The 21,208-nt window shown below is 47.9% G+C and overlaps 1 protein-coding gene and 1 pseudogene across 4 annotated transcripts in view; one reads left to right on the top strand and one right to left on the bottom strand.

The window, feature by feature from the left end:
- Window positions 1–4,560: 4,560 nt before the first annotated feature.
- Window positions 4,561–21,208, bottom strand: part of LOC308110522 (zinc finger protein Aiolos-like) — a 27,438-nt gene continuing 10,790 nt past the window's right edge. For 2 of the 3 annotated variants that reach the window (XM_080464869.1, XM_080464871.1), the window contains 4 exons: window positions 17,968–18,135; window positions 8,755–8,871; window positions 5,595–5,708; window positions 4,561–5,088 (listed from right to left, as the gene is read on the bottom strand). In XM_080464869.1, coding sequence (XP_080320995.1) covers window positions 4,631–5,088; window positions 5,595–5,708; window positions 8,755–8,871; window positions 17,968–18,135 — 857 coding nt within the window. In that variant the 3' untranslated portion in view covers window positions 4,561–4,630. The remainder of the gene's footprint in view (window positions 5,089–5,594; window positions 5,709–8,754; window positions 8,872–17,967; window positions 18,136–21,208) is intronic. The other variant, XM_080464870.1, reaches the window with a different exon arrangement.
- On the top strand, window positions 11,296–13,612 carry LOC308109750 (zinc-binding protein A33-like; annotated as a pseudogene). The gene is made up of 2 exons: window positions 11,296–11,301; window positions 12,096–13,612. The product of its transcript is annotated as a zinc-binding protein A33-like (transcript).

Here is a 21,208-nt window from a genome sequence, read left to right as displayed (position 1 = left end):
GAGGAAATCAGAGGAGTATCTGGAGGAAACTAGAGTAGTACCTGGAGAAAACTAGAGGAGTACCTGAAGGAAACCAGAGTACCTGGAGGAAACCAGAGGAGTATCTGGAGGAAACTAGAGGAGTACCTGGAGGAAACCAGAGGAGTACCTGGAGGAAACTAGAGGAGTACCTGGAGGAAACCAGAGTACCTGGAGGAAATCAGAGGAGTATCTGGAGGAAACCAGAGGAGTACCTGGAGGAAACAAGAGTAGTATCTGGAGGAAACCAGAGGAGTATCTGGAGGAAACTAGAGTAGTACCTGGAGGAAACCAGAGGAGTACCTGGAGGAAACCAGAGTACCTGGAGAAAACTAGAGGAGTACCTGGAGGAAACCAGAGTACCTGGAGGAAATCAGAGGAGTATCTGGAGGAAACTAGAGTAGTACCTGGAGGAAACCAGAGGAGTACCCGGAGGAAACAAGAGTACCTGGAGGAAACCAGAGGAGTATCTGGACGAAACCAGAGTACCTGGAGGAAACTAGAGGAGTACCTGGAGGAAACCAGAGGAGTACCTGGAGGAAACTAGAGGAGTACCTGGAGGAAACCAGAGTACCTGGAGGAAATCAGAGGAGTATCTGGAGGAAACCAGAGGAGTACCTGGAGGAAACAAGAGTAGTATCTGGAGGAAACCAGAGGAGTATCTGGAGGAAACTAGAGTAGTACCTGGAGGAAACCAGAGGAGTACCTGGAGGAAACCAGAGTACCTGGAGAAAACTAGAGGAGTACCTGGAGGAAACCAGAGTACCTGGAGGAAATCAGAGGAGTATCTGGAGGAAACTAGAGTAGTACCTGGAGGAAACTAGAGGAGTACCTGAAGGAAACCAGAGTACCTGGAGGAAACCAGAGGAGTATCTGGAGGAAACTAGAGGAGTACCTGGAGGAAACCAGAGGAGTACCTGGAGGAAACTAGAGGAGTACCTGGAGGAAACCAGAGGAGTATCTGGAGGAAACCAGAGGAGTACCTGGAGGAAACCAGAGGAGTACCTGGAGGAAACAAGAGTAGTATCTGGAGGAAACCAGAGGAGTATCTGGAGGAAACTAGAGTAGTACCTGGAGGAAACCAGAGGAGTACCTGGAGGAAACCAGAGTACCTGGAGAAAACTAGAGGAGTACCTGGAGGAAACCAGAGTACCTGGAGGAAATCAGAGGAGTATCTGGAGGAAACTAGAGTAGTACCTGGAGGAAACCAGAGGAGTACCCGGAGGAAACAAGAGTACCTGGAGGAAACCAGAGGAGTATCTGGACGAAACCAGAGTACCTGGAGAAAACTAGAGGAGTACCTGAAGGAAACCAGAGTACCTGGAGGAAACCAGAGGAGTATCTGGAGGAAACTAGAGGAGTACCTGGAGGAAACCAGAGGAGTACCTGGAGGAAACTAGAGGAGTACCTGGAGGAAACCAGAGTACCTGGAGGAAACCAGAGGAGTACCTGGAGGAAACAAGAGTAGTATCTGGAGGAAACCAAAGGAGTATCTGGAGGAAACTAGAGTAGTACCTGGAGGAAACCAGAGGAGTACCTGGAGGAAACCAGAGTACCTGGAGAAAACTAGAGGAGTACCTGGAGGAAACCAGAGGAGTACCTGAAGGAAACCAGAGTACCTGGAGGAAACCAGAGGAGTATCGGGAGGAAACCAGAGTAGTACCTGGAGGAAACCAGAATACCTGGAGGAAACCAGAGCAGTACCTGGAGGAAATCAGAGGAGTACCTGGAGGAAACCAGAAGAGTATATGGTGGAAACCAGGGGAGTACCCTGGAAGAAACCAGAGCAGTATCCTGGAGGAAATCAGAGGAGTACCTGGAGGAAACCAGAGGAGTATGTGGAGGAAACCAGAGGAGTACCTGGAGGAAACCAGAGGAGTAACTTGAGGAAACCAGAGGAGTATCTTGATGAAACCAGAGGAGTATCTATAGGAAACCACAGGAGTACCCTGGAAGAAACCAGAGGAGTACCTGGAAGAAACCAGAGTACCTGGAGGAAACAACAGCACTATCTGGAGGAAACCAGGGGAGTACCTGGAGGAAACTAGAGTACCTGGAGGAAACAACAGGATAATCTGGAGGAAACCACAGGAGTACCTGGAGGAAACTAGAGGAGTAGCTGGAGGAAACCAGAGTACCTGGAAGAAACCACAGGAGTACCTGGAGGAAACCAGAGGAGTACCTGGAGGAAACCAGAGTACCTGGAAGAATCAACAGCACTATCTGGGGGAAACCAGGGGAGTACCTGGAGGAAACTAGAGGAGTAGCTGGAGGAAACCAGAGTACCTGGAGGAAACCACAGGAGTATATGGTGGAAACCAGAGGAGTATTTGGTGGAAACCAGAGGAGTATCTGGAGGAAACCAGAGGAGTAGCTGGAGGAAACCAGAGTACCTGGAGGAAACCAGAGGAGTATATGGTGGAAACCAGAGGAGTATTTGGAGGAAACCAGAGGAGTATATGGTGGAAACCAGATTAGTACCTGGAGGAAACCAGAGGAGAACCTGGAGGAAACAAGAGGAGTAGCTGGAGGAAACCAGAGTACCTGGAGGAAACCGGGGGAGTACCTGGAGGAAACCACAGTACCTGCAAGAAACCAAAGGAGTACCTGGAGGAAACCAGCGGAGTAAATTGATGAAACCAGAGGAGTATGTGAAGGAAACTAGAGTACCTGGAGGAAACCAAAGTACATAGAGGAAACCAGAGGAGTACTTAGAGAAATCACAGGAGTAAATGGAGGAAACCAGAGTACCTGGGGGAAAGCAGAGGAGTAACTGGAGGAAACTAGAGTACCTGGAGGATACCAGGATACCTGGGGGAAAGCAGAGGAGTTCCTGGAGGAAACTAGAGGAGTATCTGGAGGAAACCAGAGGAGTACTTGTCGGAAACTAGATGAGTACCTGGAGGAAACTAGAGGAGTACCTGGAGGAAACCAGAGGAGTAAATGGAGGAAACCAGAATACTTGGAGGAAACCAGAGGAGTATCTGGAGGAAACCAGAGGAGTACTTGGAGGAAACCAGAGTACATAGAGGAAACCAGAGGAGTACTTAGAGAAATCATGGGAGTAAATGGAGGAAACCAGAGTACCTGGGGGAAGGCAGAGGAGTATATAGATGAAACCACAGTACCTGGAAGCTCCACAAGAAGCTTAAACCAACCATGTTGAAGTACTATATAAATACAATATTCACTGTACATTCAGTTTCTTGCCACTAGAGGGTGATAGAGCACCTTTAATATGATTTGTAACGTCTAAGGTTTCTTTGTGTTTTCTTAGTATCTCGTTGTTGCACTTGAATTAACTTGACTTATTTTGATATCAAATATTTTGACTTGTTTAATGGAGGTTTGCTATTTTATTGGTCTCCGTGTGTGTGTGTGTGTGTGTGTGTGTGTGTGTGTGTGTGTGTGTGTGCGTGTGTGTGTGTGTGTGTGTGCGTGTATGTGTGTGTGTGTGCGTGTGTGTGCGTGTGTGTGCGTGTGTGTGTGTGTGCGTGTGTGTGCGTGTGCGTGTGTGTGCGTGTGTGTGTGTGTGTGTGTGTGTGTGTGTGTGTGTGTGTGTGTGTGCGAGTGTGCGTGTGCACCTATAAATGTCAGCAAAACTCTGATGAGAACATGAGAATGGTGAGATAAAGTGTTTATAACGTTGGTTCAGCAGCTCGACCTCCGACTCAACAAGATGCTGTGATGATCAAACACTTCACACACACACACACACACACACACACACACACACACACACACACAGGAAGTGTGTGTATTAAGTGTGTGAAGTGTTTCTGTCCTCCATCAAACTGCTGAGAACGAAAGAAGCAGCAGCGAAGAGGAAGAGATGACTGGCTGGTGGAGGTGAAGAACTGCTAGAGAGAAAGAGGGGCGTGATAGAGAGAAGGGGCGAGATGACTGGATGGTGGAGGTGAAGAACTGACAGAGAGAGGGCTAGAGAGAGAGAGAGAGGGGGAGTGATGACTGGCTGGTGGAGGTGAAGAACTGACAGAGAGAGGGATAGAGAGAGAGAGAGAGAGAGGGGGAGTGATGACTGGCTGGTGTTGGAGGAAAAGAGCTGATGACTGATAGACGACAAGACGAGTCACGTCTCTTGAAACCACACGGAGTAAAAGAGAAGTGACTGCTGATGGAGACAACTGATAGAGAGGAAATGATAGAGTATGATAGAGACAGATAGAGAGAATGATAGAGATTAACTGAAAAAATGAGAGACAGAGAGATTTGATTTTTATAAACACTTTATTTACATTTCATATTCAGTTTCACTAGTTCACAAACACCCTCTGAACTCCACCCTCCCCAGAGGAGTCACTACTCCACCCTCCTCTGAACCCCACCCTCCCCAGAGGAGTCACTACTCCACCCTCCTCTGAACCCCACCCTCCCCAGAGGAGTCACTACTCCACCCTCCTCTGAACTCCACCCTCCCCAGAGGAGTCACTACTCCACCCTCCTCTGAACCCCACCGTCCTCAGAGGAGGTGCAGAAGTGTGTTCTACATGAGGTGGAGACGGTGTACGTGGGGGGTGTTCTACGTCAGGTGGAGGCGGTGTACGTGGGGGGTGTTCTACGTCAGGTGGAGGCGGTGCACGTGGGGGGTGTTCTACGTCAGGTGGAGGCGGTGCTCTCCGCGGACGATATGCGAGGAGAACTCGTATCGGTCGCGGCTGCGATGGCCACACACGTTGCACTGCAGCGGATCGCGGTAACCGTGGCAACCCATGTGGATGGTGAACATGACGTAGTCCAGGAACACCACCCTGCAGTGGCCGCAGGGGTACATGGCACCCGGCACCGCCTCCACGGGCCCTGGGGGGAGGGGCTGCGGGTGATTCAGCAGGTGCCCCAAGCTGTAGGTGACTGAGGGGAGCGGAGCCAGGCCCGGGGGGGGCGGGGCCGGCTTGTGGTTCAGTTGGATGGGGTAAGGCCTGTGGGAGGGGGGGGGCTCAGTCCCGTCGGGGCCTGGGAGTGGGGGCTGCTGCTGATGGAGGACTGCTGCTGGGGGGGGGTCTCTGACCTCAGACCGCTGGTTGAAGCTCAGGTCCAGACAGACTCCGTCACCTGAACACAGAAAACATCCGTCAGCTGCACAAACAGGCAACATCTACTGTGTTCAAACTGTGGCTGGAAGCTGCAGTTCAACCAGGGAAACCAGGCTGAGGGACAACTTCTGCAGACTCTGGTTCTACCAGTAAACGTCTACAGACTCTGGTTCTACCAGTGAACGTCTGCAGACTCTGGTTCTACCAGTAAACGTCTACAGACTCTGGTTCTACCAGTAAACTTCTGCAGACTCTGGTTCTACCAGTAAACATCTGCAGACTCTGGTTCTACCAGTAAACTTCTGCAGACTCTGGTTCTACCAGTAAACATCTGCAGACTCTGGTTCTACCAGTAAACATCTGCAGACTCTGGTTCTACCAGTAAACTTCTGCAGACTCTGGTTCTACCAGTAAACATCTACAGACTCTGGTTCTACCAGTAAACATCTGCAGACTCTGGTTCTACCAGTAAACATCTGCAGACTCTGGTTCTACCAGTAAACATCTGCAGACTCTGGTTCTTACCAGTGAACTTCTGCGGCATGGAGTTCTTCCGTCTGGCCACGTTGCTGGCCAACCTGTCGAGCAACTTCGCCCGCTCGCTGCCAATCCGAGTCCTGTTTGGGTGGAGGTCGTCTGCTGGGGGGCAAAGTGAGCAGGTGAAGCAGGTGGAGCAGGTGAAGCTGGAGCTTCCAAGGTGTTACAGCAATGGAAATAAAGCAGAAGGAGGAATCGATTCATCTCAGGATCACAGGTGGAGGACAGGAGAACACAGGTGGAGCACAAAAGTACACAGGTGGAGGATTTACTTCATCACCACAGCAGCTCCATCAGCATTGCAAGTGATCAGAGAAGCGGAGCTTCGTCTGTGTTGCAGCGTGTCGCTGCCTTGTCAGGGTTTCAGGTATTAAAAGGTCGTCTGTCAGCTTCTGTCCGACTTTACTACGACAGCAGCTTCCTGCCGGCTGACACCAGCAGCTTCCTGTCAGCAGCTTCCTGTTGGCCTCTGCTGAGCGGGAGCCTCTGAGCCTCACCACAGCAGCCACAACTCGTTTAGCTGCCGTGACGGTACAGGCCATCAGCGTCACTTCAACCAGGCTGCAAAAACAGAACCTGTCAGCAGGACCAGCCTGCTGCTGTGTGCAGATCTATCAACACAGCCTGAAGCGAGGCTGAAGCGAGGCTGAAGCGAGGCTGAAGCGAGGCTGAAGCGAGCCTGAAGGGAGCCTGAAGGGAGCCTGAAGGGAGCCTGAAGGGAGCCTGAAGCGAGGCTGAAGCGAGCCTGAAGCGAGGCTGAAGCGAGCCTGAAGGGAGCCTGAAGGGAGCCTGAAGGGAGCCTGAAGGGAGCCTGAAGCGAGGCTGAAGCGAGGCTGAAGCGAGCCTGAAGCGAGGCTGAAGCGAGCCTGAAGGGAGCCTGAAGGGAGCCTGAAGCGAGGCTGAAGCGAGCCTGAAGGGAGCCTGAAGGGAGCCTGAAGCGAGGCTGAAGCGAGGCTGAAGCGAGGCTGAAGCGAGGCTGAAGCGAGGCTGAAGCGAGCCTGAAGTGAGCCTGATGCGAGCCTGAAGGGAGCCTGAAGCGAGGCTGAAGCGAGGCTGAAGCGAGCCTGAAGGGAGCCTGAAGCGAGGCTGAAGCGAGGCTGAAGCGAGGCTGAAGCGAGCCTGAAGGGAGCCTGAAGCGAGGCTGAAGCGAGGCTGAAGCGAGGCTGAAGCGAGGCTGAAGCGAGGCTGAAGCGAGCCTGAAGTGAGCCTGATGCGAGCCTGAAGGGAGCCTGAAGCGAGGCTGAAGCGAGGCTGAAGCGAGCCTGAAGGGAGCCTGAAGCGAGGCTGAAGCGAGGCTGAAGCGAGGCTGAAGCGAGCCTGAAGGGAGCCTGAAGCGAGGCTGAAGCGAGGCTGAAGCGAGCCTGAAGCGAGCCTGATGCGAGCCTGAAGCGAGGCTGAAGCGAGCCTGAAGCGAGCCTGATGCGAGCCTGAAGCGAGGCTGAAGCGAGGCTGAAGCGAGCCTGAAGCGAGGCTGAAGCGAGCCTGAAGGGAGCCTGAAGCGAGCCTGAAGGGAGCCTGAAGCGAGCCTGAAGGGAGCCTGAAGCGAGGCTGAAGCGAGCCTGAAACGAGCCTGAAACGAGCCTGAAACGAGGCTGAAGCCAGGCTGAAGCGAGCCTGAAACGAGCCTGAAACGAGGCTGAAGCGAGGCTGAAGCGAGCCTGAAGGGAGCCTGAAGGGAGCCTGAAGCGAGGCTGAAGCGAGGCTGAAGCGAGGCTGAAGCGAGGCTGAAGGGAGCCTGAAGCGAGGCTGAAGCGAGGCTGAAGTGAGGCTGAAGCGAGGCTGAAGCCAGGCTGAAGCGAGGCTGAAGCCAGGCTGAAGCGAGCCTGAAGCGAGGCTGAAGCAGACGCGTTAGGCCCAAAAGCACTTGCCGCTTCACATGCCCGCAGACCGCTCAAACTTGTTGGCAGAACGTGGACGCGCACGATTGCGTTCATAATACACCTCTTAGTTCGCGTTGGGCCGCGTTCCATAATGTAACATAACAATCTCCAAACTATTTCCACATCTGGCGGCCGGTGTTCTCCTCCTTTCCTGGAGTCGTTTATACTTCATTCCAGGAGTTCTGAGCCGTCTGGCTTCTGTCTTTTCTTTGAAGTTGTGAGTGCAGGTGGGGAGACGGAGGCTGTCCTCACACCGGCTCAGCTGCAGCAGATGTGTGGACGGGCAGTTTGTTCAGGCGTCACGCAGCACCAACAGTCTTTGCTTCCTTCACACTGCAGAGAAACGGATCTTCTGCTCACAGTGACTCATATCGTCAGAGCTGTCCTGTGACTCTGTGAACGTTCTAGTTTTTCACACCAGACCAAGGCTTCGGTCGTATGGTTCCAGATCAGACCTGTTTCTGCTCCAGTCTGACGTACGACTGGATCGTCATGACATAGGACTTCCACACGTGTGACTGACGTGAGGACTCAGCGCCGGAGGAAGTGGCTCTGCCAGAGTGTTAAAAGCTTTTTTCTCATCCTCCTTCTTCTTTCCCCCGTCATGTTGTTCAGATTCAGTCAGCTCCTCTTGACCACTTGAACAACGATCTGCACGCTGAACAGCGTTGCCAGGTTGGGCGGGTCTCCATCAACCAGGGGAGCCAAATCCTCCCACCTTTTCACTTTGCCTCGTGCGGTTGTGTGTTCATCACGTGTTCTTTATTACACATGGAGGAGTTTAATGGTTTGAACATGATTTCTAAAGAGGATGAAATCTGGGCTGGTTTTTTAATTTGGCTTGAAACAGTCAGATCTGGCACACCTGGCACTGACCCGGCATGGCGTCCAGCGAGACCTGCAGTGTGAACAACTATGATGGGATCTCCGCCCATTGCACTCTTTTGATAGTTTTATTCCTCTGAACAACTTTTATTTCACTTTAACGTTCAAATTAATAAGACTGGTCTCTGTTTGAGTCCCCGGCGAGCTCAGTTGGTAGAGCATGAGACTGAGAATTTCAAGGTAGAGGGTTCGTGTCCCACGCTGGGCACCACCTTCCCCTGGGCACCACCTTCCCCGGGGCTCCACCTGCAGGAAGGTTCTTAATCGGTGCGATGTGATCTGGGTGACGGTGCTCAGACCCGGAAATGGATAAGCAGGAGAAAATGGATGGATGGATGGTCTCAGTTTGTGTGAGTGTTTCTCGGGACCTGGATCCGGCTCACCTCTCCGGTCTGGACTCTGGTTCTGGACGTAGGCCTGGCAGCGGTCTCGATGTTCCTCCAATGAACTTCGCTGTTTGTAGCTGCGGCTGCAGTTTTTACACTTGAAGGGTTTTTCAACTGCAAAGAAAAGTTTAATTCATTAATTCAACAACACAAACTTCCATCAAACTTCCTCCATCAAACTTCCTCCATCTAACTTCCTCCATCTAACTTCCTCCATCTAACCTCCTCCATCAAACTTCCTCCATCTAACTTCCTCCATCAAACTTCCTCCATCAAACTTCCTCCATCTAAATTCCCCATCAAACTTCCTCCATCTAACCTCCTCCATCTAAATTCCTCCATCTAACCTCCTCCATCTAACCTCCTCCATCTAACCTCCACCATATAACCTCCTCCATCTAACTTCCTCCATCAAACTTCCTCCATCAAACTTCCTCCATCAAACTCCCAAACTTATTTAATCCAACTTCCAAACGTCCTCGTACAATCTTCCTCCATAAAATTTCCAAACTTCCTCCGTCTAACCTTCTCCATCAAACTTCCTCCTTCAAATTTCTACCATTAAACTTCCTCCATCAAACTTCCTCCATCTAACTTCCTCCATCAAACTTCCTCCATCTAAATTCCCCATCAAACTTCCTCCATCTAACCTCCTCCATCTAACTTCCTCCATCTAACCTCCTCCATCTAACTTCCTCCATCTAACCTCCTCCATCTAACCTCCTCCATCTAACCTCCACCATCTAACCTCCTCCATCTAACCTCCACCATCTAACCTCCACCATCTAACCTCCTCCATCTAACCTCCACCATCTAACCTCCTCCATCTAACCTCCTCCATCTAACCTCCACCATCTAACCTCCTCTATCTAACCTCCACCATCTAACTTCCTCCATCTAACCTCCTCCATCTAACCTCCACCATCTAACCTCCTCCATCTAACCTCCTCCATCTAACCTCCACCATCTAACCTCCTCCATCTAACCTCCTCCATCTAAATTCCTCCATCTAACCTCCACCATCTAACCTCCACCATCTAACCTCCTCCATCTAACCTCCATCAAACCTCCACCATCTAACCTCCACCATCTAACCTCCACCATCTAACCTCCTCCATCTAACCTCCTCCATCTAACCTCCACCATCTAACCTCCTCTATCTAACCTCCACCATCTAACTTCCTCCATCTAACCTCCACCATCTAACCTCCACCATCTAACCTCCTCCATCTAACCTCCTCCATCTAACCTCCACCATCTAACCTCCTCCATCTAACCTCCTCCATCTAACCTCCACCATCTAACCTCCTCTATCTAACCTCCACCATCTAAATTCCTCCATCTAACCTCCACCATCTAACCTCCACCATCTAACCTCCTCCATCTAACCTCCATCAAACCTCCACCACAGCATCACAACATTTGATCTTGTTTGTGTCGTAACTGTTAATTTATCTTCTGTTTTGTACGAAAACAATGTCAAAGTTCTGTGTGATGTGATTGGGACGTCCTCACACTGCAGCCAATAGAAAGTTGTTATTTCTAAGCCCCGCCCCCACAATGTGATGCACCAATAGCAACACGGCTAGACTGAATGAACTGTCAATCAAAGTGTCCATCAATCCCCACTGATGCTCATCTGTGACCACCATTTATTTCTGACCTCAACTCGACTCAGTTTTCTCCGGCTAATTTTAAAAAAACTATTTGTTGATAACGTTTTCATTTCTTCTAAAGTCTTAAGGCCAAATTTGATCTTCAAACAGTCTCATTTATTTAGATATTTTCAGGGTCACAGTTTTTCTCTCCATAATTTCCCACTTTGACGATGAGCTACCTGACTCTCTCACAGATACGATCCTGTGGTCTAGAGGACTGCGTCACTTTCTCCTCTAGAGAGAATAAAGTCTTAATCACCAGCGATCTGTGTGACAGGCCCCTTCTCACCTGCTTCTCACACACTCGTGTTCTTCCTCTGCCAAAGCTGCGCCTATTCTGGTCCTTTTCTTATGAAAACATTATCAAGAGCTTTCTGTGGGTCAACGGTCACATGACCTTTAATCTCTGTTTTTGGTGTGCCTGAAGACGTTTAAGATGTTGTTATGTTCGGAAAAAGAAAACTGGGCTTTATGTACCTGGAGTGGAATGTATACAATGCTGAAAACCCAATTAAAATACATGAGGAAAAAACAAGTGTCAATCAATCAAAAGTAAATATTGTCCAACAGCAAACAACGTGTTTGGTTTAGGGAAGCATCGATCCACATGTTTTCACTTCCGATCCAATACGATATCTGAATTTATATATCTGCCGATACCGATACTATTCCGATACCAGAGCTGTTTGGTTTAATATTATTATTATCATTATTGTTGATTATATACGAGGCTGTAATAAACTCCTCTCTACAGTAAAGTATGAAATGTACTGATGTATACATGTATTCTCTCAAAAGACAACTTGCTACTGCGCATGTACAACTTTCAACCAGTCTGTTGCTCCCCTGGTGGAAACACGTCACCAGTCAGACAACACAGATGAACGTAACAACTTTACTCATCATTAACTATATAATTATTATCTTACTCGTCTAAATATATACATAGATACAGCTCAAAATATTATTTTATTATTTATTTATTTTTAATGTCTCATTGAAGATGATGTGGTGGGGCGGCGCCCTAGCGCCCTCTATTGGCCAGCCGCCACTGATATAAACATTAAAATGAACACTAAAAAGTATTTATAGAATAAACCATTAAAGCTGGGCTGTCAAACCTCCCGCCCTTCATAAGACCTTGCAAAGTGAAAACTTAAGAAATAATTTCTCAAATAAAAAAAAAAGTAGTTGCTTTTCCCGCTGAGTCCACAGGGGGCGCACTGTTGAAGTCCAACTAGAAATCATAGCACAACAATGAGAGCCAGATAGTGATGCTGCAGTGAAAGTGAGTTTTTCTATTGATGCAGAAAAGCATCAGCATGAAAGATAAAGCATGAGGGAGAGTTTGTGAAAACACGCTGAAGTTCCTGCGTTCTGAGAATAGACACACTAGTCTGAAGAGAAGTGTTGTTCCAGCTCACGTTTCACATTGAAGTTTGTTTTCTTTTCAGACCATTTCAGCTTCTTCATCGTAGATTTGATTCAAATGTCAACATTTTAGGATGGAGTTCTATTTTCTGGAGGTGGAGTGGTAGTTTTCTTGTCTTCTGCTTTTATCTGACAATGTGATTTATGTCTCTCTCAGTGCAACTCGTCTATTCCTGTGGACCTTTATCATTGTTATCATACTGTCTGTTCTGTTGGTTCTGATGTGTTCACTCAGTCTTTTCTCCTCAGAGTGAGACGGTTCCGTGCTCCATCTGTCTGAACGTGTTCATTGATCCAGTCAGGACACCACGTGGACACAACTTCTGCAAGAAGTGCATCACTGGGCTCTGGAACACCCAGATTAAATGTCCCCGGTGGAGCTCGGCTTTCAACAACAGACCTCGACTGAGGGTCAACACTTTGCTCTCTGAGGTTGTTGCTCAGTTCAAACATGAAACTGAACACAAAGCCAGCAGCAGCCCAGAGCAACAAGCTGCCAAACCAGGAGAATCTGTCTTCATGCTGTGCATTGTTTTAGAGCACAGGACTCACAAGGTCTTTCCTCTCAGTGAAGGATATGAAAGAAAGAAGACGGAGGCCGAAATGCAGAAGAGGCGAGTGAAGATGGAGATCAGAGAGCGGCTGGAGAAGAGTAAAGCTGCTGCAGACAGAGAGAAAGCAGACGGTGTTCAGGTCTTCACTGCTCTGCTGCAGTGTGTTGAGAGAGCTCTGAAGCAGCTGGAGAGGATTGAACAGGAAGAGGAAGTCAGAGAGAGACGGGCTGAAGGTCTCATCAAAGATCTGGAGGAGGAGATCTGTGAGCTGACGAAGAGGAGCAGCTCTTACACTCTGAAGATCACCTCCACCACCACCTCCTCCAAGGCTTCTCCTCCCTGAAAGCTGCTCCGCCCACCAAGGACTGGACAGAGGTCAGCGTCCGTTCATCATATGAAGGGACTGTGGTGAGAGCTGTGGCTCGGGTGGAGGAGACTCTCAGCAAAGAGATGTAGAAGAAGCTGTTTTGGGCTGAGCTGAAGAGGAAGCAGTAGTTTGCAGTGGATGTGACTCTGGATCCTGATACAGAACATCCTAATCTCACCCCGTCTGATGATGGACAATAAGTGGGTCATGGTGAGGTGAGGAATGAGCTTCCAGACAACCCAGAGAGATTTCCTCCTTGTGCCAGTGTTTTAGGAAAACAGAGTTTCTCTTCTGGTAAATTCTACTTTGAGGTTCAGGTTAAAGGAAAGAGTAACTGGGCTTTAGGAGTGAGCAAGGCGTCCATCAACAGGAAGGGGAAGATCACACTGAGCCCTGGTGAAGGTTTCTGGACATTATTGTCGAGAAACGGAAATGAGTCCTGAGCTCCCAATGACCCTCCAGTGCATCTCTTTCTGGGGTTTGTTCCTGAGAAGGTGGGGGTGTTTGTGGATTACGAGGAGGCTCTGCTCTCTTTTTATGATGTAGATGCTGCAGCTATGATCTACTCCAGCCATTGTCCAACCATCGCTTGTCTCCAGGCACACTCACTGGCGGCAGCCAATCCCTGCTGCAGATCATCTCCGCCCAGCCAATCATCAGCCAGGTTCTGCCTCATAAGCCCTCACGGTCAAGCCTCGGCTGCCCACCTCCACCCCTCCTCCATCGGGTCTCGCATCCACGCAGCCATCAACGCTCATCATTCAGTCACAATCCAGCCCCTACCTGAACCTGATCCTCCCCTCCTATCCTCACCCAACCGGTTCGCAGAAAGCCGCCACCTCTGAGCCCGGTTCTGCAAAGGTTCCTTCCTGTTAGAGGGAGTTTTTCCTTTCCACAGTTGCTCTGGTTGCGTACGTGGTTCAGGTGGGTTTCTCTCTGTTCAAAAAGAACCAAATCTCCGGCTTGCCCCAAGCCATCCTCTTCCTCGCCACCACCAGTGTCCAGACTCTGGGGGGAAGACTACTCCGAGATCATCGCATCTATGCCTCCATTGGTGTCGCAGTCTTCCGCCGGAGTCTGAGCGCCAAATAACTTCTCAAGCCAATAAAGCTCTTCTAAAGCATTCCCATGTTTGTGAGTCTTTTCAGGTTTAATATCTATTGATTCCCAGTGTCGGTGTTTGCTGCTTTACTACCTCTGTGTACTTGTGGACTGAGGACCTTGTTGAGGACTCCTCCCACTATCAGTGTTTTGTCAGAGTGTGTTGAGAGGGTGGCGAAGAAATTATGATAGAAGGAGGGTCATCAATATTTGGGCCATAGATGTTTACGATACACATCTCTATGTTCTGAAGAGAGATGTGAATAATTATAAATCTTCCCTCTGGGTCTGTGATTGTGTCTTTACAAGAGAATTGTATTTTATTGTTGATTAATATAGCTCCGCCTCTCTGCTTGGAGTTATAACAAGCTGAGTGTGTGTGAGGGAATTGTGGTGAAATCAGTTTGTGATGTCCTGTAGGTGTGTGTGTCTCTTGTAACAAGACAATGTCTGCCTGTAGTTTGTTTAAGTGTTCAAACACTTTTTGTCTTTTTAACTGCGTGCCCATTCCTGGTACATTCCAGGTGACAAACCTGAACGTGTTCCTAGCTACACTCATCTTCTAGGTGGGTTCTCTAATGCTGTATGTGTGGGTGTGAGAGAGAGAGAGAGAGAGAGAGAGAGAGAGAGAGAGAGAGAGAGAGAGAGAGAGAGAGAGAGAGAGAGAGAGAGAGAGAGAGAGAGAAGAGAGAGAGAGAAACAGTTGATAGAGTTAATAGACAGGTTCTCCTCAATCTCAGAATATTCTATAAATTGGAACAAATCAGTCGTCTTGCCTATCAACTCTACATTTCAGCACACACCTAACACCCCACTAAAACCAGGGAACATCAAATATCTCGGCATTAATGTCTCAGCCAAACTCTCAGACTTGGTGAACTTAAACTACCCCCCATATTAAAACATTGGAGGAGGACCTCACCCGATGGAGGACACTCCCTATTTCACTTCTGGGGAGAGGAGCAACAATCAAAACGATGGTCCTGCCTAAAACTAACTCCATCTTCTCAATGATCCCAACAAAACCACCAAAAAGCTGCTTTAACACTCTGGATTCTCACGTCTCAACATTCTGATGGAAAAACAAACCATCAGGTAGAAGTTTAAAAACACTCCAGAACACCAAGGACCAAGGTGGCTTAGAACTCCCAAACTTTATACTCATTATCTGGCCAATAAACTACTTTATGTTGTAAAATGGATGAATCAGAAACCCCTAGATGAAGGCTGCTAGACGTTGAAAAAACATTCTGTGAAGATCTCCAAGTCACAGATCTTCCCTTCTTCAGTCCTTCATCAAAAAGCACAGCTGCTTTAAAAGCATCAATATAAACACATCGCTGACAGCTTGCTGGGAATTTCTTAAAATGAATGGATCTTCACTCATTCCCTGCAAACTCCCCCCCTCTGGAACAATCCTGACATCCTGCAAAGAAAGAAACCAATAAAGGTATGTTTGTATGTTTCCACTATGTTCCCGGCAGCCACGGCCCCGTTTCAGGCCACCGTCAACAAAATGGGATGGACGTGAGACAACGCAGCGGAACAGGATGGGCAACCGGAAGAGTTCGTGATTACCGTGGGCGCCGTGCCAGACTTTTAAACGGTCACAAAATTTGCCACGGCGCGGATGAGAAACTTAGTAGCCCGTAGCAAAAGGGGATGAACGTTACAAAACGTGGCAGCACGTAATTGGCCGTAATAGAACTTGGAGGCGGTCCGTAGTGGGACGGGAGGCTGACAGGAAGTGACGTTTAGTGCGTGTTCTATCACGGTTGTTTCACGGATACTTCGCGTTTTATCACGTCGCGCCACGCATCGTCACGGTTCTCACGGCGTAGTTACACTGTATGGTAGCCGTTTCATCACGTTCAATCGCAGCTTATCCCGGCGTGTGACGGTTTGTGGACCCGACGCGTTGCGTTCTACTCCGGTCTGCCACGGCGCAACACGGTCTGGGAGGAAGCCGGGTTTTATTAAAGTCTGAACAATCAACGACAGAACATCTTCTACAAGCTCTGCCACCGAAAAAGAAATCAAGAGTTAAGTATGCACCCAGCAAAAGTCTCAGAATACAATGGGTACGTCTGAATTGTCCCTCCAAACTCCTTAACCATGGACCTGAACCCCGGAAGTGTTTTGTGTGGCGGCCATGATAAGGACTGTCTGAATTCTCAATAAGCAAAGGAAAGGAGGCTCTTTGCTTCCTTTAGAACCTCCTTTAGCTTAGGAACCACTGATGCTTCCTTTAGAACCTCCTTTAGCTTAGGAACCACTGACGCTTCCTTTAGAACCTCCTTTAGCCTAGGAACCACTGATGCTTCCTTTAGAACCTCCTTTAGCCTAGGAACCACTGACGCTTCCTTTAGAACCTCCTTTAGCTTAGGAACCACTGACGCTTCCTTTAGAACCTCCTTTAGCCTAGGAACCACTGATGCTTCCTTTAGAACCTCCTTTAGCCTAGGAACCACTGATGCTTCCTTTAGAACCTCCTTTAGCCTAGGAACCACTGATGCTTCCTTTAGAGCCTCCTTTAGCCTAGGAACCACTGATGCTTCCTTTATCAAAGGAGACCAGCTCATGTTCCCCCACAATTCCTTGCGGCGACAACATTTAAAGGAACCCGCTCATCCGAGCGTTCAGGGAAACTCAGGATGTCGGAAAAAGGAGCAGATCATGTAAGTTACCAAAGTAATAATCTGCCTTGAACAACTTTAAAACATCTAAAACCCAAATTAACTTTTTGTCGTCCATTTTTAGAAACTTGTAGTTCTTTCCCCACCATGGTGGACGTCACTAACTTGTGCCACCGTCGCATTATTATGACATCACTAAGTGAAAGCGCTGTCCGACTGCCACACTAACATTATTGTCTTTCACTAACTCCTTTAGGAAGCCTCCTAACACCTTTCCTTAACCCCGTGACGTCATCCAGGGTTAAGGTAAAGTCCATAGTTAGGAGTTAGGAGGGACAATTCGGACGTACCCAGAGATTGCCTTCACTTTTGGTGGCCCTTTGGGACATAAACGTGCTTCAAAATGGCCCAGCGTCCACATTTCGTCAGTAGAAAGCCTTGACAGAACGTGAAAAACGTGCCACGGGTTCCTCAGAAGTCCCCAAAATCCCTCAACTTTCCTCAGACAGTGACAAATCTCCTGAAGATCTCAGCTCCTAAACCTCTTTCTAAAATTATCTCAATCCTGTCAGGTTCAAATATCTCAACATCCCTTCAACCTTCAAATGGGAAGAAGATCTCAACATCTACAGACCCAACGTTTTGGTCACAAATCTGTACAAACACATTCAAAATGAGCAAAACCCCCAATATACAGCTCATACAATACAAGGTCCTTCACAGAGTACTTTACAATACAAGGTCCTTCACAGAGTACTTTACAATACAAGGTCCTTCACAGAGTACTTTACACAGGACAAAGGATGTTCAGGATGGGGCTCACTCCCACTAACATATGTTCAAACTGCACAGGTGATCTCCCAGATACCTATTTACACGCACTTTGGCTGTGTACGCCAGTCCAAACCTTCTGGCAAAAGATTTGTGAAGATTTATCGTTCTGCCTGGGCCACCCGATTCCAGTCTCACCTTCACTTTGCTTGTTAGGAGATCTCACAGAAATTAAAAGAGAGAAATATGAGTCCTGCTGCTCCTGGTTTCCCTAAGCGATCCTCCAGAACTGGAAATCCAAAAGTAATCTGAGTATAAAGTTATTTAAAAACTTACTTCTAGACCACATCACATTGGAGAGAATTTCTGCTTGTAGGAAAAACCAACTGACCCAATTTGAGTCCACATGGTCCCCAATAATTAAATACACCATGTAGCCCTGTGGGGGGGCGGTGGCTCCGCCCCGGGGCTCTTCGGGCTGTCGGTGGCTGGGGCGTCGTATTTCTATTCTAATTTCTTCACACTTGAAACGTAGGCCGAGTCTATTGTTTGCGAAGGTACCAGAACAGCGTGACGTGGGTGTCGTCTGACGAGGGGACGTATTATTGGATTGAGGTGATTTCGGATGTCCAAAACCTTTCGTGTGCATGTGTGTGTGTGTGTGTGTGTGTGTGTGTGTGTGTGTGTGTTACCGGAGTGTGTACGCAGGTGTCCACTCAGGGCGTCCCTGCGTCTGCAGGCGTAGTTGCATTTGGGGCATTTAAAGGGTTTTTCTCCGGAGTGCAGCTTGACGTGTCGCAGCAGGTTTCCCTTCTGGGTGAACGACGCTCCACACTGGCTGCAGTGGAACGGCCGCTCGCCTGCAGGACAACGCAAGACCACACACACACACACACACACACACACACACACACACACACACACACACACACACACACACACACACACACACACACACACACACACACACACACACACACACACACACACACACACACACACACATTGTTTTGAATGTCTAAGAACTCAGTCTCTTCCGACTTCAGCAGTTTTACTCTGATTACTGACAACGAACCGACTTCAAGGGGAATCACGAGGAACGTTCTGGTTAGAAAACAAATACTGTAGAGGAACAAAATGAAACTGGTTTATGTAGTAGTGCTTAGAGATAGGTAGGGATAAAAATCACACTAGGTTGAGACGTGGTGCCAAATGCTTTAGTGCCCGGAGTGCTTTATAGGGGTAAGCTGTCACACAGAATCTGTGGAGCACCTGTGCCAGAGTGACCACTCGGTCTGTGCTGCATTCATGGTTATGTTTTGGCAAAGCTGCTTTTGTTTTGTATCTATGGCTATGTTTTTTTGTTTTTTTACAATAGGACGCTCTGCCAGCGGTTCTAACCGTGTCATAAGCAGGGCCAAATAAGCTGAGTGGCCCTCAGGGAACACGACACCGTTAAAACTCCCGGATTAGGGTTGTTCAAGATGACCACCAGGTAGCTCTCAACCACCTGACACCATTAAAACTTTCCAGAGGTTCCAAGTGTGTGATGGGGGTTCCAAAAAATAAGAGGCAGGACCGGAGTAGAGAAAAGAAGGTAGAACCAAACGCTGTATGGATCAGTCTTGGGCCGGACGGAGACTCTGAGTTTTGGTTGTTTTTGAGAATAAAACTCATTTGCATCCAAATCCAGCTTCTCATCTGATTTTTGCTTCGTGGTTCAGTTCTTTACCAGTTCTTTACCAGTTCTTTACCAGTTCTTTACCAGTTCTTTACCAGTAGTCTTAGAATTACAGATACATGCTTGAGGGATCACTCATCAAATCCTCTGGCCCAGAACAACACACCTGATTGGTTCCACGACAATACACAAATACACGAATACACAAATACACTGTTGAATCTGGTGGTTTGATCCTTCGTTCTTTTCTTGTGTCACTATTGAAATGTGTTGCCATGGTGACGGAACAGCTCACACCCATCCTCTGAGTAGCAATGTGTAATAGTGTGTGTAGTGTGTAGCATGTAGCAGTGTGTGTAGCAGTGTGTGTAGTGTGTAGCATGTAGCAGTGTGTGTAGCATGTAGCATTGTGTAGTAGAGTGTGTAGTGTGTGGCATGTAGCAGTGTGTAGCAGTGTGTGTAGTTTGTAGCATGTAGCGTTGTGTAGTAGTGTGTGTAGTTTGTAGCATGTAGCGTTGTGTAGTAGTGTGTGTAGTGTGTGGCATGTAGCAGTGTGTAGTAGAGTGTGTAGTGTGTGGCATGTAGCAGTGTGTAGTAGTGTGTGTAGTTTGTAGCATGTAGCAGTGTGTAGTAGAGCGTGTAGTGTGAGGCATGAAGCAGTGTGTGTAGGGTGTAGCAGTTTCTAGCAGTGTGTGTAGTGTGTTGTGTAGTAGTGTGTGTAGTTTGTAGCATGTAGCAGTGTGTGTAGCATGTAGCGTTGTGTAGTAGTGTGTGTAGTGTGTAGCATGTAGCAGTGTGTGTAGCATGTAGCGTTGTGTAGTAGTGTGTGTAGTGTGTGGCATGTAGCAGTGTGTAGCAGTGTGTGTAGTTTGTAGCATGTAGCGTTGTGTAGTAGTGTGTGTAGTGTGTGGCATGTAGCAGTGTGTAGTAGTGTGTGTAGTTTGTAGCATGTAGCATTGTGTAGTAGAGTGTGTAGTGTGTGGCATGTAGCAGTGTGTAGTAGTGTGTGTAGTTTGTAGCATGTAGCAGTGTGTAGTAGAGCGTGTAGTGTGAGGCATGAAGCAGTGTGTGTAGGGTGTAGCAGTTTCTAGCAGTGTGTGTAGTGTGTTGTGTAGTAGTGTGTGTAGTTTGTAGCATGTAGCAGTGTGTAGTAGAGTGTGTAGTGTGTGTAGTTTGTAGCATGTAGCAGTATGTAGTATAGTGGGCAGTGTGTGGCATGTAGCAGTGTGTAGTAGTGTGTGTAGTTTGTAGCATGTAGCAGTGTGTAGTAGAGCGTGTAGTGTGAGGCATGTAGCAGTGTGTAGTAGTGTGTGTAGTGTGTTTTGTAGTAGTGTGTGTAGTTTGTAGCATGTAGCAGTGTGTAGTAGAGTGTGTAGTGTGTGGCATGCAGTGGTGTAAAGGAACGAAGTAAAAATACTTTGTTACAGTACGCAAGTAGTTTTTGGGAGTATCTATACTTTACTTGAGTTTTTATATTTATTGCAACTTTCATTTGTACTTCGCTACATTAAGAAGGAAAAACAGATATTTTTACTCCACTACATTTATACTGGACACCTTCGTTAGTAATTTCACCCCTCAGCGGGACTGTTTACTAGCGTATGGCGCGTATCGTAACTTTTCGGAATGTCCGGACTGTCAGCAGCTACTTTTTTCACACACTCTGAATCCAGAGGCTGAAACAATGAGGATTATATATTTTTACTGGTAAACGAGATTCATGCCGACAATACATGGTGATGCGTTCAGGTGCATCACGTAACTCTGAGCTCCTTGGCTGAGCTTCGTCCTCAAAGGAAAATATATCCTCAGATTCACAATCAGCAAATACTTTATGACCAGAGATAAAACCCTCAGTGTTTGTGTATTTTTGCAGTAATTTACTTGCCCTCTGTTCCTCTCTCTCTCTTTCCCCCCAGTCCAGTCCGTGGCCCCACCACCGAGTGTTTAAAACTCCTTTTTGTCTTAAAAAAACCCCCAAAAAACGACACAATCCCACAGAGAAATTCATTCCCCTCACAACGTGGATACATGTGCTTATAGACAAGTGAGCCCATACTGTATATGTACAAATACATTATTTCTTTGTAAATATGGTGGGTGCAGTTTGTTCATTTTTTTTAAAAGTTTCCACTGTACTGTCTGTGGCCCATATTGAGAAAAAAATATTTCTGGCTGTTTTGTCTCTTTGTACGTTTACTTTTGATACTTAAGTATGTTTCATATGACCTATTAAGACTTTTACTCAAGTG

Source organism: Lipophrys pholis (assembly GCF_963383615.2).
Source record: "Lipophrys pholis genome assembly, chromosome: 5".
Classification (NCBI taxonomy): Eukaryota; Metazoa; Chordata; class Actinopteri; order Blenniiformes; family Blenniidae; genus Lipophrys; species Lipophrys pholis.
This window is presented reverse-complemented; position numbering and strand designations above follow the sequence as displayed.